General features: G+C 39.9%; 1 protein-coding gene across 5 annotated transcripts in view; it reads left to right on the forward strand.

The window, feature by feature from the left end:
- The window catches only part of nrxn2a (neurexin 2a), a 153,126-nt gene that overhangs the window by 39,884 nt on the left and 93,604 nt on the right, over positions 1 to 19,638 (forward strand). For 4 of the 5 annotated variants that reach the window (XM_074672926.1, XM_074672925.1, XM_074672928.1 and 1 more), the window contains exons 4-7: positions 176 to 205; positions 448 to 459; positions 7,119 to 7,420; positions 13,694 to 13,855. In XM_074672926.1, the coding sequence (XP_074529027.1) occupies positions 176 to 205; positions 448 to 459; positions 7,119 to 7,420; positions 13,694 to 13,855 (506 nt within the window). The remainder of the gene's footprint in view (positions 1 to 175; positions 206 to 447; positions 460 to 7,118; positions 7,421 to 13,693; positions 13,856 to 19,638) is intronic. The other variant, XM_074672927.1, reaches the window with a different exon arrangement.

Below are 19,638 nucleotides of genomic sequence, written 5' to 3' on the forward strand. Positions count from 1 at the left end.
TCTGTTTTGAGTTCTATTTCCCCCTTTCTCTTTGAGTTTAACCTTTGACATCCGTACCTTCCCCAGGATGTCTGTCACAAACTGCAGTCCAACATTGTGACAATGCTTTTGTTCTCCCGAACCTCTTTATGAACTTCCTGTTTTTCGTATCCTTTTTTCTGTTCTTTCCCTCAAGGTCTGGCGCACCTGATGTTAAACCGCCAAGGTATGGGGTCTATTGGTTTGCTTTCCTTCCCAGCCACCGTTATCACAACATTCCCCCTCCCCCTGAATTCATTTGAGTTTACTGTGCTGCACTAATATTTCCTCTCCTTCTTTTACATATACTTGCCTATTCGTTTTTTGCTTCCTGTCATGTTATGCTCACTACTCACTCAATTTTTGTCCGTCAAACCCTTGTCCTGACCACTGACTGAGCTACTGGAACTTCACCTTTGACCTCTGCAGTGTTTCGCCAAGGTAATGCATCTATGCTCATGGTTTCATGGTGTTTTCAAAGGAAATGAGCGGGAACAAAGAATAAAGGAAATTCACTGGACCTCAGGCCAAAGATATAGCTCAGGTCTGCACAAAAGTTTATTGACTTCTCCTGTGAAAAAAACCAAAAAGGTACATAAACAAACTGTATCATCAGAGGATTTTCCTTCTATTTTTCACATTCTCAGTGCTGTATACAGAATTTAAGAGATAGGTACAAGCTGGTACTGATTTCTCAAATGTGTGATCATGGGGTTGTTTATGATTGCTGATCAGTGGGTCGTAAAAAAACATTCATTTCAAATGATTTCTACATTGCAGTAGTGCTGAGGTGTTGAATATTCATATAGGCACTGATTCAGGAAAAGGCTTCAGACTAATGACAGCAGACACATTTTTACATGGCAGAGACATTTTCACAAAGGAGAATTTGTGCCAGTGATAAATGAAGAGAGAAGGAGATGCTTTTGTGGTTTTCTCGTCCTACTCAGACCACAAAGATGTAATAATAAAGCTCTAAATAAGTATTAAAATCAAGAACAATGACAGAAAACCTTGGGAATTGCATTCATCTAGTTAAAAAAAGCAAAACTAGCAGATGATACAAAAAAAAGCCTTTTTAACTAAACTTTGGGTATTACTGACCTACACAACATCTGCTGTTAGCTCTTAGTTTTTTCTTAGGTTTGGATAAATGGCTCTGTTCTGTCTCCATGGCAATCAGTGTTTTCACCACACACACTTTGCTTTGATGGCTCACACTGACAATTTGTTGATAGCATCAATAAAACACTGCTTTTGTCTCCATGTGTCTCTTTGAAAAAAAAAAAGGAATAACAGATCAGATTACACAGAGATAAACTAGTTCCTTGGTTCCTAAAAGAATCTCCCAAAATAGGCCTATCCAAACCGATCAGTAGTAAAATTATGACCACATGACTGATATGGTGGAAAGCTCCTTCTTCAGTTGACAACAGTGTTGTTAAACTTAAAACACAAGTGTTTGGACTGAACTGATTTGCCCAACTGTTCCACCTGTCTGTATTAAAAGGTGTCATCGGGTGAAGACATTGTATCTTGATCTAACTATACGGATCAGCCAAAACACTCCCGTAGATCTCGGAAGGTGTGCTGTTGAGTCTGTCACCAAGAGACAAACATAAGATTCTTTAAGTCATGTAGGGTGCAGGGAGGAGACTCTTAGAATCAGAATTGGTTGCCATGACTTTTGATTGGATTGAAATCTTGGGAATTGGGAGACCAAGTCAACACCTCACTATTGTTCATTGGCACCCTGGTCAGCGGCAACAACCCTAGCCTTTTACACAGACTCAGCCCTAAATGTGAGACTGGTTGCGTTATTTCTGACCATATTTAAACTGTAGAAAAACATGGTCTGCACAACAGCTACAAAGAAGTGAATCCAAAACTTTAGAGCACCGCCTGGTGAATGACTTCAGTGTAGGTCCTGAAGCTAGCTTCTCCCAACATAACAGATACAGCATGAGTCAAACTAGGAAAAAAACATCTGAAATTTGTTTTATCCAGCATGATTTCCACCATAGAAGCTTCTTCCATGCTGATTTGTGTGCATATATGGAAACATTAAGCTTGATTAGTTATTTTATTTGAAAAAGAGAACATGTGATGCCATTAGGGATGGGTGCTGAATTAGGTACTTTTATTGATTACTACAAGTTCTATCTGTAGTTGAAATGTTACCATGCTTAGGTACGTAAAGGCATCCTTGTGGCTGTGAGGAAGTAGAAGAATGGGCGATTTTCCATGCTGGACATACACATAACATTGCAATTTTACATTTGAAGAATAAAAATGTTAAATTGAAAACTTTGAGATTCTATTATTAAAAAAACTGTTATTACCACATAAATACACACAAAACTACGGAAAATTGGTACAGTTGAGTACTGATACAGATTGCCAGGTCCATTGGTACCATATCGTTTTGAATGTAAAAGGTACCCATCCCTAGATGCCATAATTGAAAGGTCTGTAGACAAACACAATCTTTAGATATTTTTTACTGTACTGGCAGAGAAGAAGAGGGGTGGTGTGAGGCCACCGCTATGAAACCTCAATGTTAAAGGCCTGTTCCTGTAACATATCATAAACCAGAGAGAAGCCATGTGGTAAATATTTGAACAAGTAAAATAAAGATCCCGTGTTATATTGAAGAACTGGCTGCTTTGAGCATTGGTTTGACTTATAAATTGTAGACATTTGTAAATCCATTAAGTTTGAATGTCCAGCATTGTTACTTTATATCCATATTTGGTTATGGGAAAGCATAACGACCCCTACTCAAGGAGTCATTGAACTACCATAACCTTGAGTGCCTCTTCCAAACTGACAAAATAATCTGTGCTACTGGACTGTATTGACCTGGGGGTGTTTGATGTTTTATCAGTATTGAAATGCATGCTTCAGCTGGCAGAGGAGGTGTAATGTTAGTCTCAGCCAGCCAGATTGCTCCAGCATGCCCCTTTGCTCAAAAAATGTGTCATCAGTGCAGTATATAAACACCAAATGAGGCAATAATCTGGTGGCATCTTTTGCTATCCACATTAATCTATAGTCAATGGTTTAGGTTTGGGATTAGGGTGAGAGTTAGCTTCCATGCCTAACCCTAAGAGTCAGCATTAACTCTTTCAAGCGCTCTATTTGCTCTTCTGTTATTTCTTCAGTGTCCCACTTTTTGTTGGAAGTAAGGAACTGATCACTTCAGTCCAGGAACACCCCTAGAGACCCTCAGATTTGGAGACGCTCTGACCCAGTTGTCTCACCATCTAACAATTTGGCCCTTGTCAGAGTTGCTCTCATCCTTTTTCTTGCCCACTTTTATTGCTTTCAACATCAAGACAAAATGTTCACATGGGGCCCAAAGGCACAATTTCCTGTCAGTGGTCACAACGTTATGGCTGATCGGTGTACAGTAGGTATGCTTGCTTTGGGGAAGCATTATAAATACCCTTCACGCGTAAACTGAAAAGTTTTGTATGCCATCTTGGAGTGATTTCCTCCCTCCTCTGTAGCATAAATTTGTGCTGAAGAAAAACTGAGTGTGCTGGGTACCCTGGGTGATCCCACATACATTTTCTGTTGTAGGACTGATAACACTCATATTGAGGTCATTTACAGTAGATGAAAAGGCTTAAGTGAATACTTCACAGTGTGATAACAGGAGTTTTTTAGCTGCTATAAGTGGTACCGCTGAAAGCTCTACATGACTGTGACGTTACAGATTATGGTCTGGTTTCTTTGGCTACTTGCTCGGGGACAAACTTGGTCATGTTGTAATCAGTCTGCACCAGGCTAAAAGATAATGTTCAATTAAAGCTCCATTTTATCCCCATAGAGGAACGCAGCGTGTTATACTGTATTCAGCCATGGCCTCAGTAGTGATAACCATTGTGTGTTGTATTACAATAAAGCTGCTTTGTCAAATATTTAGAAAGTCTAACAGAACGCGTGTCCTCACGGTGGAGCACACTGTGCCCAATGGTGGAATGTAAATGTAGCTGCTTTATCAAACGAGTGGAAAAGAGGGGAAAGCCTTTAATTGATTGGGGAATTAAAATTTACATGGGCAAGCCTCCAAGCAATACTCAGCTTAACTTAGTAACAAAGTAGTGTGCATCTTATGTCATGGGAAATGCATGGGATATCAAAGAATCATTTAACATTTTAACATTAGACAAATGTTTAACAATGTTCAGGTTTTAGCCGGAGGGGATACTCCAGAGAGCTGTCTGATTTGATCTGGATTTATTTGACCACAAATAATTCCACATATAATTTACACCACTGTTGCCACTTGCTGGGAAAAATCACATGGTTGAAATATAAATGAATCAAAAGCTTTTAGCACACTTCAGAAAATTCAGAAGTGGTTGCTTGTGTCTGTGTCTCTGTCCCAGATCACTTTGCCTATGTGCACACAAACAGATAGACTCTAAAAGGTGAGTTCATGAGGGCACAGGTGTGTTCAGGGACCACCTTGAGTGCTTATGCACGGCTCTGCCTCCATCCCAAAGTTAAACTGTTGCCCCAAGCACATGCTTGCAACGCCTGACTTAGATTCAGCCGACAACTTAGTCCTCAACCCCCCAAAGCAGGATGAGGAGCCATCTGTGCCCCAGGCTTTTGAACCACTTAAAAATTAATCACATATTAAACATTATATTACTGAGCAATCCATATGTTGCTGCAGCCACTGCAGCAAAGAGTAATTTTAAGCAAGGGTGGAACAGGTGGGCTGCCAGGAAGTAGTCACAGATGATATCTTCCCACCTGATGGCGTCTCTTCCTCTGCAGTATTAAATTGATCATGCTGTGACTCTTAGCAGTTTATGTATAGCTGAGGAGGGTGCCTTTGCAGATGTGGATGTAGGCTTAGTGGCAACAACACCTGCTGTTAGCTATTTTAAAGTGAACTTGCAATAGGATGCAGTAGCTGCTCTGTATTTCTTGGCTGCACACTTCCTCGGATTGGGAAAAGAGCAGAGCTACAAGGATCACTATTCTGAATTTAGAGCAACCTTAAATGGATTTAAACCATGGGCTGGAAAGTGATAGAAGATTGGATGATGTATAGTAAGTTTGAGAGAGGGGAAGAGGAAGGAAAAAGCAGCGGTATGTGACGATGAGAAGAGAAGCAGGAGAGACATGTTGAGATTGTTGCTGCTTTTATAATCTGCTGAGCTTTCTTTTTCTGCAGGAGAGACATGTTGAGATTGTTGCTGCTTTTATAATCTGCTGAGCTTTCTTTTTCTGCAGGATCAGGCATTTGGCCATATAGTCTCAGCTATAGCTACAGCTAAGGTAGGAGGTTGATGGCTCTACCCCCAGTTAGCTGCAGTATGCATAAAGCGCTGAACAGCCACAGCACCGTCTCTTAGCATGTTCTGTTGCTCCTTGATGTCATGCTAGAGTCAAAAATCTGTGTAGTGTCAGACAAAACACAGCCAGTAACGCTCGTTTTGCAAGTCTGCAAGCATCAATCCTGCAGAAAATGCTTCACCTCCATGGTAGCTAGAACAAAGAAATACAGGCTGCTCCCTTTCCAGACGCCCACACTCTTCCATTGATCTCTCATAGGCCTTCACAAGGGCTTCAGGGTCAGCTGCTAGTGACGTCTCTATTACAGCAGGCTGGTAATGACAGGGAGATAATTACACAGGATGTGCTTAGAATATGATGAAAATCCCCTTTTCATTTAGACTGATCTTTTTTTAAGTTAGATATTAGATAAGCTGCGCCTGTGGGGTTATTAATGGGACACGTAAGCACTCATGTTCCTTTAAATTAGGCCACTACACGTTTGTTGTCTCATAATCATATTTTTCTCTACAGCTACATTTTCTGTATTGACTCTGCACCTGGGCTTAGGTTTACACTTCACCCACACCATCGGTCAAATCTTGAACTTTAAGAGGAGGCTAAACAACAATAGCTTAACGAGATCCTGTCCGCCCTGTAGTGGAACACAGCGCTCAGACAATAGAGACTAATGGGACCGCTGATCCTGCTGGCTTAAATTGGCTCTGGAGTCCAGGAGCAGACAGTTACTGTACAAGCAAACACAGGCTTAAGGGATAGCTTATCTGTCCGGCTTGAAACAGCTTGCTCAGTAGCTTCAGGGCTGATTCATACAAACAAGCACAGAAAGAGGTGCCTGAACTGGCTTCAAACACACCATTCATGAGTTCAAGGCTTTCCTGATACAAGAGTCGGCATTAATCCTGTGGTTTAAAACTGAACAATAAGGTAACATCAGAAGTCTTGACCTGAATTTTGAAGTGAAAGAGTGTGAACAGTGTGTTCATAATTTAGTTTAAAGTCAAGCAGAGAGAACTGAAACCAGAAACCAACACTTAGAGCAAGGTTGTGTGACCTCTGACCTCTGGAGAGGCAAAAGTTGATGCTGCACATCTTCACAGCCTCAGTATTTATTACTTGTTTCCTGAATCACCTGTAGTTTGTTTGAAACACACGTTTCTCTGCGAGTCAGACCTCTGTGGGGATCTTTCACAACAGTCTCTTTAAATCTATCTCCTGTATTACTCTATTTATCTACCTATGAGTTTGTCATTTTCAAGTTATTCCATTTCTTTACTTGAACAGTTGGGTGTTTATTTATTTATTTATTTAGGCATCAGATTTAACTTTGCATTTTAGCTCACTCGCTGGAAATCCTTTGGACTGCAGCTGTGAATAAGATGTTTAGCCAAGCCTGACACATTTGTATATGCATTTTTTAAAATGTCAGCCTAAAGGATATGGCTGCCATATTCTAACACTCTTATTGTCAACAAATCATGAAATCTCAAAAACACCAGAGCTGGAGTTATGTAAAGAGTATTGAGCATGTCGCAGAACTTTTAGGACAAGTGGTGAATAAACAGGATGGTTTCTTTTTTTTTTCTAAGTCAGACAACAGCTTTAGTTTTTTTTTTTTCTCTTTTGAATTCAAGCTCTAAATATTTGTCAAATGAGACAATGCTGCATCTTTCTTATAAACTCTAGTCTTGTTTTAACTTCCTAACTTCAACATGAGCAGAGACAAAGCCTCAGCTTATAGGTTCAAACAGCTGTCTAATATGTTTCTCCTCCCCTCTCAGGGCAGGAGGAGTCCATGGCTACCTTCAAAGGCAATGAGTTCTTCAGCTACAACCTGTCCATGACTCCTATTCAGAGCAGTTTGGATGAGATCACGCTGTCTTTCCGCACGCAGCAGAGGAACGGTCTGCTACTGCACACAGGAAGGTCGGCAGACTATGTGAACCTGTCGCTGAGGAACGGTGCTCTGTGGCTCGTCATAAACCTGGGCTCTGGTGCATTCGAGGCCCTGGTGGAGCCTGCCAGTGGCAAGTTCAGTGACTACACGTGGCATGATGTTCAAGTGACACGCAACCGCAGACAGGTGTGTAGATGTCCACTGTATACACCTACATCAGCTGGCCTCTGGAGGCAAAATCTCACACTTTTATCAAAAAAGTTGGTTCAAGTTTGTTAGAGCAAATGAGCTTAGAAAATATGGTGCTCTATGTTTGATTGAAATGTATTTTCTCTAACATTTCCATCCATCCAATACATTTTCAACCAGATTTGTCAAATTTCTCTAAAAATCCAACCATTTTTGTGGCTTTACCCTCAGGCATGTTTACTGCAGTATCTGAGCACTTTTGAAAGAAATACAAGAACTTTCTTATAATGACTACAACCGTTGCACTTGTCCTATATTATACTGTGGTACCTGCTGTACTGTACTCCAGACATCTCAACCCTGAGGCTTCATATTCATTAACTTTGTCCACCAGACAAAGCTCAGAGCCGAAGTCCCAAACTAATTACAGACAGGTAGGATGTGTCTGTTACATTAGTGTTACCCTGCTGGCACTCTTGACTGCAGTCATTCTATAATTAGTCCCATTTTACTGCACCTTGAAGCTCCACTAGTCATTGTTTTTTATATTAAGGAAAGCTTGCAGTGTGAATGCTGGAGAATAACCATTTCTGTTGGTCTACAGAGAGTTTTTAACCCTTAATATTGAGTCTATTGTGTTTAATGTTGGGTGACCAACTGAGAAAGTAAACACTACTCATTCTGGGTGTTTCTGTTTTTCTGCTGGCAACTTCAAATCTCCAATACATCATTTTTTAACATATTTTTGGACCTATCTGCTTCTTTTTCACAGGACAGCTGAAGAGTGATGAGAAATGTTGTGAATGGAGAGTAGATGGAAAAGGGTAGTAAAGGGTCAAGGCTGGGACTCCAACTAATGAGCTGCTATGAGTGCTGTTGCTTCTGTAACAGATGTTTGAACTGCCAAAATACAAAATAGTGCCAAAAAATGTTTATAACTATGATTTTTTGCTACTGAAGGGCCACCGACACCAGTGCTGACCTATCAAACAGTTGTGTATTTGAGCAGATCTGAGCAGATAAATAGAAATATAAACATTTGCATCCCTGCTGCTATTTGTGAACCTTGCAGAGCAGATGGACCTGCCTGATTCAGTTTCTGAAATCCTGCAGATCCATCTTGCCAGGCTCCAATGACCAACAAATTCACTCGGCTAAATTCTAACTGGCCCAATCAGAGAAGAAAGGTGGGAGCAGCGGAATTGATGAGAAGATGTAACGTCAGCAGACTTCCGTACTTCTCAGCGTTCGTTTGATTCTTAAGTTAACTTAACAAAAACGGCAACAGTCGTCTAACGCCATTATCCCAGCTGTTTCTTGAGTTCCTGTAGTTGTTCGTCCATTGTTTCTCAGCAGCGGGGCACACAAGCTACGTCATACTGTGGCTTGATGTGGATTGGTCTGTAGTGAGTGTGTCAATCAGAACGGTCGTCCAATCACCAGCTGCTGATATTTTTGAAGGTCCCGCTTCTGAAAACAAATCCAAAGAGCTGCTACCCAGATGGACTAGTGAAATATTTCCGTGGTGAATATATGAAACTGTCTGTCTGGCGTATCAAGTTAGGTATTTGTAAATACAGTAATAAAATGTTAAATTACTGTTTGGCTCTGTTTTTTGGACTCATCCAACCCACCATATCTGCTCCTCAGCTGCAACATGGGAGTTGAGACCGCAAACATTTAGAAATCATAGGGTCAAAACCATAGACTGTATAAAGCATGGACGTGGTCTCCCTTACCTCACCCGTCTGTTTCTGAAACTGAGAACGAAGCACATCTACTATCACAGCCATATTGGTAGTGGCAAGGGCTTCACGTACAGCTATAGGGCACCTGTCGGTCACATGACCTGTGCTGTGCCTTTGATTGGGCGAGCTCAAGATCTCAATATCCTCTGAACAGCCAAGTTAGAAAAAAAATTACCCCTGTACAGTGTGTGCCGATGGTTAAATTAGCAATTCAGACAGGACACGTTTTTTGAACTGGGCTGTAAATAGGTTAGTTTCCGCTGTGAAAATGGCTCTTTTGGCTTGGTGTGTATGTGACTTCCAGTACTTCTGGAGCCAGCCTCAAACGGACGCTCAAGAAACTGCAGATTTTAGCACTTCCACATTGTCTCATACTCCCAGACTGGAGGTTGCCGCTTGGTCAAAACTCCAGTGCAGAGTTGATACCTTTTTATGAGCTACAAAAGCAAACAAGATTATCAACTAGAACAATGATTATTTCTGGATTTTAGATTATTTTAGTATCTGAAACCACTGATTAACTACATGCTACTAATACAAGCTATTTTCTTATAGTCAAAGCCAAAGTATCTCAATGGGTGATTCATTCAACTATTAGAAGAGAGCAGGATCAGATTTATTTCAGGAAACTACCTGCACATTAACTGAACTTTAAGTTTGCTTCATGCATTTAAATAAGGACAGCTACAGAGCCCTCACTGACTCACCCTCATCGATTCATATGGTTTACAAATATAGATCCTTTTCCTCCAGAGGTCTGTCATTTGTGATCGTCCAGCTTCTCCTTGTTGACCTAAGTGACGTGTATTTTCCATGGCAGTGATTTCCATCAAAACTTGAGGCTTCTTCTCCCAGGTATTTTTTTAATGTGGGGACTAAAATTGCATTAAAATAGTTGCATATAGAGCACTGGTTAGCTCACCTACCCACTCCTTCTCTTCCTCTATTCCTGGTTTTTCTTCAGCTGTCTGATCATCAAAGGCAAGACAGCCAAAACTGTTATCGTAAGATAAAGCCAAATAAATACAGAGCTGGTTATCATCACATCTTGACGCCATCAGCTAGTTTTTCACAATATCACTCTGAATGTCAATGCTGTAGCCTCCTTCAATGTTCTTCAAAAAAAAAATTCTTCCTCATAAAAATCATCGTCTAACTATGCTATTATAATCTGACTTCTCTTTTTTTCATCATCTTCAGATAAATCAAATTATGCCAATGCTTAAATGTCAAATCTGTGCTCAGTGAATATTTTTGGAGCAGTAAATAGCTGAGGAAGTTACTGCTGGTACACTTTGCACATCTTCAGGAGTTTAGGCTTGCACAATGTATCAATTCAAGCAGAGCTGCAGTGTTATTATTGTGCCTTAGAGGAGCGCTCGATAATAAAAAGACAAGTGATGTTTCTGGGTTCAACAAAATCACAGTGGATCATTTCTTTCACAATATTGACACCTGAGGTAATTGGGTTTCTGGAGGCAAAAGCTGCCAAGGCATTTTGTTCAAATAAAGTGATCAGTTTGTAAATTAAGCCATAAACTGAGCTAAACTTGTTTCTTTGAAATAAGCTGTACACCATGCAATGTGCAATGTGCAGTGCATTTCAATGTTTGGTTCATTTCTTATTTTATTTCCAACTTTCATCATTGCTTATATATTCCTAGCCGGTCACATTAACCTGCATATAAAGTTGCATCCTCCTCCACACTTATTTCCTGACTTCACCTGACTTCCAGAGGAGTGGCAATCCAATGCTTACAACGTCACTTCTGCTTTCAGCCCTGCATTTGATCCCTGTGTAAATTGCTTTCCCCTCAGATAAGTTACCCCTCTGACATGTAGATAGGGAGAACTGTAACTCCCAAGAGTGTGCTGGTGGAAACATTTTATTAGATCCGCTGGTGCTTTTCAGCTGGAAATTCCTCCTCTTACCACCTCTCCCTCTCCATCTGTCCTTTTTAACTCTGTTGCGGGCAAACTGAATGGTGCTTCTTCTTTCTCGTTTTCTGATGTTTATTAATGATTCATGCACCCATCTCTTCGTGATCAAATGTTTAAACACAGCTCTTTATTGTCACTGTAACCAAGAGTAATAAAAAACACTTAAATAAGCTCTGTGTTAAAATGTCTGTGTAGAAATCCTTGAAAAATATATGGAAAGATAAACCTCAAAGTAGTCAAGCACAACTAAAGCCTGCTTAGGCCTCTAATGAATGATTTTCTTTCCTAATCCAGTAATTACCTTTGAACACATTCATCCTTCACCTCTGATACTCTGAAGCACCATGGGGATATCATGTATATTCTAAGAAACTGGCCATGCTTCCCTTGACAGCATAAAGTGAAACATGAAGCAGCATTAATCAATTCCCGGACATGAAAGCTCTTTGGTTTTCTGACATTTCTCTATGTGCACTATCATCAACCCGCAGTGAAGCCCTGCTATTGTCCACTGCGTGAGCTTAAGATACTGAAAGCTTCACTACTGGATGGACAGGAATCAATACCTGCCAGCTGCAAAGAATGGTGAGGCAGGACCTTGTTTTAGAGAGCTGACACCCGTACACAGCGTGTCAGGTCAAACCTTTGTCTCCTATCCTTTAGCTTTCAACATGGCAGGTTGTTTACAAAATGGAAACACAAGTTAGTTCTTAGGGTACAATTTAACAACTTAGACCATTTTAAAAAATCAAAACCCTTCACACTGGGGAGCACGTTTTTCACTATTTGTCTTGTGTTTACTTACTCAAAGCTGGCAGGGTGATATTGATCAATTTGTTCTGAATGCTGCTCATTTGCTTTACTGTCATCTAGTTAGATTGAGGTCTTTGGAAGGCTTTTTATTATTCATGTCCACAAATAAAGTTTAGAGGTCGTTTAGACCTGGTATTAGTGTATACTCAGGGTTATTCAAACCCAAGTTTATAGCTTTTACAAGGGTTCACACTTAGCATTACTGTGTCTTCAGTGAATGATTCTGATCAGATTTCACCTTTCTGTATAAAAACCAAGCTCCATCCTCCATCACCATAACTTTTATTCAGCTTTTAAAAACATCTAATCATAAAATGATTCTGAAACAGGGAGAGGCTGATCGCTGCACTCATGTGTCAAACAGATGGGACACAGGAGCATGTGATTGTGGATTGGCATGATGCAAAATATAAAGCTTTGTCGGGTCATAAATTGGGATGTTTCCACACAGTTTTGTCAGTAACTCATTTGCTGCAGACTGAATTTAATGCATTCTTGCTTGTTTAACAAATACATGCACTATGTATGTGTCTGTCAGTATGCACACTCCACTGTAAAGCATTAAACTGTATTTTCACATGTTAGTATAACATGAGAAGGAATTTAAAATAATACCTGGCTATTTTATTCTGATTGCTCAGGCTATAACCTCATATTAACAGCAAAGGTGATACAAGGAAGAACCTGATCACACACATCACTGTACCAAATCAAAATGCAGAAAGCAGTTTCCTCCTCCTGTCTAACTGCTCTCCATGATACCATCAGACAGTGGAGGAAATTTGTGATATTTCTCCCAGTATATTTGGCAAACACAAAGCTGAAGGGTGGTGGTTAAGGGCCGGGATAGGCAACAGCAGAGAAAATAAGAGGAGATGTGGCATAGAACAAATTAATAAAGGATGTTAAGAGAAGCCGAGTCCAAGAAATGTCAGCCAAATTGAAAAAAATAGACCCAAAGCCATGAGGTTTGTGCTTTGGTCATGTTACAGCTAGAATTAGCTATATGTGGGGAAAAATGGGAGCAAAAAAGTTTGGGGGAAGAGAACTGTATACAAGTGGTGCTGTTAATTTTTATTCCTATGAAGTGCCTATAAATGGTTGTTAACATGCAGGCCCTTTTAGAGCTGTCACTTTTCAATTTTGGCTTTAGATGCAATTTCCAAAGCACATTACGGTTTTCTAAAGAGCCATTAGCTTTTACTAAAAACTGAACATTTCCACCCACAAAAGAAAACCAATTGTTCCCTCTTCCCTAAAGTGGGAGCTGAGATGTTTGTTCAGGAATACATGTTTAACTGTAAGCTCATTGTCATGGCAACTGGCATATAATTTTTTTCCCTATAGCCCTATTCAGTCATTCATTTCCTTTGTCCCGGTGTGCCGATGAGACTGATATGAGAATAATCCTGTTTTGTTGCTGCCAATATAAAAATAATGTAGCTTGCCATCTTGATATCTTTAATCTGGTTTTAATCACCCTTTCTGTAGTGTTTATTTTGCTTTGAAGCTGTGGTATCAGTGGAAGGAATATTTATGGCTATATTGATTCCACTCCAATTTTGCTAATGTATCAGCAACAGGGATCAGCTGAGATTAGTGAACCAGTCAAAGCTGTTTCTTTTAATTGCCGTCGAGATTTAACATTAAGAAAAGCTCAACCAGAATCATGAAATAAAGCATGAAATAATTAGGCCAGTTCTTTCTACATAGCTGAAAACCTCTTTTTCTTGACATTTGTTCTTTTCCCCCCTCTTTTCTCCTCCAGGTGACCATTTTGGTGGATGGGATCCTCACCACCACAGGATACACCCAGGAGGACTACACCATGCTGGGCTCTGATGATCTCTTCTACATAGGGGGCAGCCTGAACACGGCCGACCTGCCGGGCTCCCCAGTCAGCAACAACTTCATTGGCTGCCTGAAAGACGTGAGTACAGCTTGACCTCAGTCCTAGCAGAGGACTGGTAACACTATCCTGTCCTCCTCAGATAGCACAACCCCATCCTATAAGCACAGCTTGTCGTGCGTATAGAAAACCAGCCTTCACATTTCTATCGATTCCCTGGTTGGAGGGTGTTTGAAGGAGAAACATCCAGAGTGTGTGCATTTATAGATTCCTGCGGGAATTCCTGTGAACAATGCCTAATACACATTAAAAACAGGCGCATCCTGTCGTCTTCTGAACTCACTTTCCAGTACTATTCGCAGAATTTTTGAAGCTATTTAACTGCAGCCTGTACCTGTCACATTGATTATCTCAAGCAAGCAAGCTGGGATCACATATTCAGCATTAGAATTAGTATACACAAATTTTTAATGAAGGGAGCAATCTCATAAAAAGAAAATGGAGTGTGCTATGCTTTGTACAAGAGGAATGCTTTTACTTACAATGGGAGGATAAGGAGAACAAACTAAAACTGGCTGTAGTCTGGGTTATCAAAAGTGGGGTGGCAGATTGGAGATTTTCTTGGTGTCAATACCTTACTAGAATAAATGTGTTGTTGTTTTTTCTGGTCACACTTACGTCACTCGACCGTTTATCTGTTCATGTCAATGAACTGTGATCAAGCTTCATTCTGATCCTTTTTAAATCCAGCCGCAAAGTATTCAGCTTAGTATACAACACAACAAGGACAGGACAGACACTTATAGGATGCATAAAATGAAGGAAGCAAAGAGAGTGAAAACAACTTCACTTTGCCAGTAACAGCAGCAAGATATCGAGGTAAAACATAACAAGCAGCTTCCTTTGAGAGTAAAAGCTTGGCCGATTGTAAAAGACTGTCACATTGTCTTATTAAAAGTTGATTGATGACTTAAAAAAAAAATACTGAGTGTGTGCTTGACTTTGAAAAGATTTCTCTCTTGAACCAGGACAAAAAATGGAGTTCTAATCAGTAAGTCCTCTTTATTTAGGTAATTACATTGGCACATTGGGTGTCATGATCTGGCTTTAGACTTGCATATCCAGTTTCATCACACCACTTAATCTTAGTGCTAGCCAAGTTTGTGCAGAGATAGAGTTTGTTTTTTTTACGGGAGAGCTAGAATCTGTTTATCTGTTGTATCTGTCTCCACAACCTGTGTCTCAGAGATCTTACATCAAAGACTTGAGGCTGTAGGGATGGCAGTATCAGCTCATCAGTCAGTTGTCCACCACTTTGGCTCAGACAAAAACCAACACCACTACCACTGAATGGACTCCCAATCAGTACTTATTGTTGCATCTGAACTACTTTTTGATAAGTTTTGATATTAGATTAGGATGATGTCACAGATAGACAGAGACATGTACAATGTGGTAATTGGACCTCTTCAGACTGGTTGATTGAACAGTTGCCTTTTTGGTGAGGGGGTGAAGCCTCTGTTCTGCTAGAATGATGCAGGTTTTCAGTGTAGTATCTTTACACTTCCTTTGCTCTTTTGACTACACACAATACTCGTTTGTCAAAACCTGATATTTTCTCCTAATGATGTCGCTGCATTTTTCATTTGGCAACATTGCTATTAAAATTGAACAGATATTCATGGTTGTCAAAAAGGATGAATCATGCTGTCTTTGATCCCCTTGTGTTTTTTATTTCTTTTACAAGTACAATGATGATACTGGTGTTAAGTAAAATTAGGAGGAATTTGTAAGCATTTATGCAGGTCGCTTTGAAGGACAAGGGGTTTGGGATCTGCGTATTTTTCATGCTGCACCAAAATAAGATAAAACATTAGATAAAACTCTTATCTGGCATATGACTTGAGTGATAATCTCATGACTGTCCCATTAGTTTTACTTTGTCAGGTTCTTATATCCTTTTTTTCTTTTGCTAAACTGAAATTATGATTTATTATTTACACTGTGAAAACATTAGCATGTTCTGCTAGCATTTAACTCAAATTACACAGCAGGAATTTATTTAGAATGGATTTTAGCTTCTAATAGCACCAAGAATTTTCAAGCGAATTGCCTCAATGATATTCAAGTGCAATAACACCCACAAAGTGCTGCAGCTCTGTGCAGTTTGCACAAGTTTTTTCTCTGATTCCACTCTGTGCTGTGTCTCATCCTCACTGTGCTGAATTGTGTTCATGTATATGATCTGCTGGAAAGTTGTGACACAAACTCAGATAAATAAATAATTAGATAAACAAATGCTCTTTGTTGTAGGGCTGCACAAGATGGCCCTAAACTAATGTCTCAATATTTTTAAGCTATATTGCGATACATGATGTACTGAATTCTCCTCTAAATTTCTATTTAAAGTTTAAATTCAACCCTTTGATGCATAAAATGACACAAGTATAACGATACAAACAGACCCTTTAGTTGGATTTTTAAAATTTGCATTTACAAAACTCAAATATACGACTGAAGAGAGATGCAAGCATCTCTTTTCCCTCATCTCCTAATATGAAAACACGCATGCCCAGCTGAATTTTCTGGTTGGGTGGGGTAGTGTGCTGCGTGCTGTGACAGGAGCACCAGCAGAAAGTGAAGGAAGTGAAACTCAAAAGAGATTTAGATCCCAACATCTTAAAACATTTATGTGTCAATTCGTACTTGATGGTCGGGATACAGTCATTTTATACATCTCACATACAACAACCCGCGATACATCGAGTATATTCGTTAAAACCCCTGCCTCTACTTTGTGTCTGATGGCATAGGCTGTCTGTTCAGGGGTTGAGCCTTAGATAGCTCCAGAGAAATGCTTCCCCTATTTATCATAATCATAGTATTTTCAAAGCTTTATTGACAGGCTTAATGTTCAGATATGTTGTTTCAAAGACACCCAGCAGTTGGGATGTCATTTTGATCAGAAAAAAGTTTGAACATAACAACATGTACCAACAATGTGGTGCAGTTCCCACCAGCTCTCAGCTGGCAGTAAATATTTCACTCTGTGTGGGGCTGTTAGTACCAGTGTTAATGAATTAGGTGTTATTTACCATGAGGCTCATTTAAATAGAAAAGGGCCTGTTTTGCTTAAAATGAATGCGTAATGGCTCATTTAAATGAATACGAAAAACAATGACGCACAGAGACACCATTTGCTCTGCAGCGCAGTTTGTGGAGCATTCAACCCTTTGGCCTGCTTTGTGGATTAGACGATGTCTTCTCAGATCAGTTGCACAGGTTTTGTGGGCGTTAAAGCCACACAATCCTTTACTGAATCAGGTTCTTTGAGTGCAGCCTTAGCAATCCACTACCTTATTGTCAATGTATTTCTGTGGCAAAAAATCTAGGCTTTTTAGTGCCATAGTTCCCACAGTCTCTAGATGTGTTGCATGACAACTATGAACAATAAGACAGATTGTACACACATGTGAAAAGAGTTCATTGTATTTGTTGTAAAATGAGCTGTGTATTTTAGCACACTTTAACACTTGAAAACAATCAAATGTTGACTGTACGGTTGCAAAAGGAGTCTCTACATAACTATCTGCAGTATGAATACAGTGAAATGAAAATGAGATGTTATTTATGGATGGATTGTTGTCCTAGCACCGCTGCCAAAGCTGCAACCTCCGCTCTGTAGGCGGTTCGCCTGGTGGTGATGTTAAGACCTGCGGTTGCTGTGCATTTTAACACAGATGAAGTGTAAGCAAGCAGAGAGAGGGTGACGGGGTAAAGACCAATGACGACCGGGTGACAAAACAGAAAAGTCCTGGTAATGAGGGGTAAGCGATAGCAGCAGTCGAGCTGATCTAACGGGATCAGCTCTGTCAAGAAATGCAGGGCCCCGGTTCAAAGCCGGGTCAGCCTGAACCAGAGCTGTAAAAGCAGAGGATCTATGGAGAGGGAAATCTATCTTCTTGTATTGAATGTAGAGAGTGCAGGCCATGACTAATCCCCCTAGACGTTCCATGATAAGAGATGTGAGTGCTGCTGGGTAGGGGCCATCAGGTTCATCAGGTACAGGAAAAATAATGGCCACTTCTAGACAAATGTCACGACTACAACAACCTGCAGGCAGAGATGAATTTGTCTTTGAAGCCACAGGCTTATTGGCCCATACTATGTGTGCCCACAGGATATTCTAGACCTCATCATTAGGTTTCTCAACTCTAGTGCTTCAAAGATTGTGCCCAATTTGGTTATGAAGAATGTGCTCGCACGGCTGTTAGAAGCAGAAGAGATTTTATTCTCAGACTGCTGTTATTCTGCACTTGAGTATGAAAGACACGAGGGCTTTGTCAATCGACACTGGGAGGGCTTTATTCTTGTGTTTTGGGATACTCTGTAATCCTTGTCACATACAACAGGCGCCTGAATTGGTGAAATAGGATTCCACTTCCTGTATTGTCCTTTGGCTTATGTAATAACCCTGCAGAGGTCACAGTGTGCCTTTTTGTTAGATTTGGTTTCAAGCAATGTCTGTTTGCAACCGTTCAGACTCTGTTCACGCTTTATGTGAGTGGTGGTTTTGATTGACTGTCTTCCCATTTAAAATTTGCTTGTTACACTTACTTCTCGATGGTCAGTTTTACCATCTGATTTCACTGCTTAATTAGTCACACTAAGGCAGTGTGAAGTGTGATATTGGCTCAAATTGCCTCTCAGCTCGGCTGTTAGTCCTCTGTGCAGTGTGCTGTGTCACCTCAGGCAGTGACGGGTTGTCTGAGCCGTGTGGCAGATAACAGTGGGCTCCGGGTGACTTACAACTGATACAAAATGAGACAAGGACTCTTGTTTCCTGCTGTGCATATTGATGAACTTAGAATGACACAGAAACATAATACAGTTGCAGCACAAGAAAGAGATGCATTAGAACAAGATATTTCCTCACCATAAAACAGGATATTGTGATGATCAGGTTTGGTGCAAACACAGAGGAAGGGGACTGTAGACTGCGTGATATATGAACAAAATGTGAGGTCACACATTTGTTTCTGATGCGGACATATTAGTTCATTATGGGCAAGGACTGAACAATTCATCAAATTTGATAGAGTGCAATAGAATGCAATTTCAGATCCCAAAGGCTGCAATTTAATAAAATGAAATAAAATAAAATAAAATGCATTTAAAAAGTGCAATACACAAGTATACATATTTCAGTGGTTGAGCCAAAACTTTGTTTTTATTTACATTTCTGCACTTCAGTTTGTGTTTTGTTACTGATGACAGATTAGTAAGATTTTTATACATTTGATATTTATATTAATGTTCACACAGTGTTTCTTTTTCATTTATTAAAACAGTGCACTCCACATGTTGACATATTTCAGCCAGAAATTTGTTGAGCCAGACATTTGGTCCTATTTACATTTCTGCACTTTATTTAGTGTTAGATTCATAGAAGAGAGGATTCCTGTTTATTTTTCAGATTAGTATTCATGCTAGACTCCTTGTTCTGCAGTATTTTGCTTTGTTGTTTGTTGTCTTATTTTTATTAATTTAAGAAAATTAATCATAATTTTATTACACATCTACAAGGCTTGAAGTCAAATCAATCAGTCAATATTCTTCTGATTTGTAGATAAATAGTTTAAGATACGTTATATCAATTCATGCACCAATTCATCTCATTTCATCATAATATGTAGGGCTGGCCTACAGGAAAGGTTTGTTTATATGTTAACAGTATCCTGTGTTGTGTTGGTCATACTATACAAAGGTTTATTGCTTGTGTTAAGTGAATAATGTAGAAGACAAACCCCCCTCTCAAAAACCGCATGGTAAATGGCAATCCTAATATAGGTCCAACAAAATCG

Source organism: Halichoeres trimaculatus, unplaced genomic scaffold (assembly GCF_033239565.1).
Source record: "Halichoeres trimaculatus isolate MK-OKI-2021-1 unplaced genomic scaffold, fHalTri1.1 fHalTri1_scaffold_6, whole genome shotgun sequence".
NCBI lineage: Eukaryota > Metazoa > Chordata > Actinopteri > Labriformes > Labridae > Halichoeres > Halichoeres trimaculatus.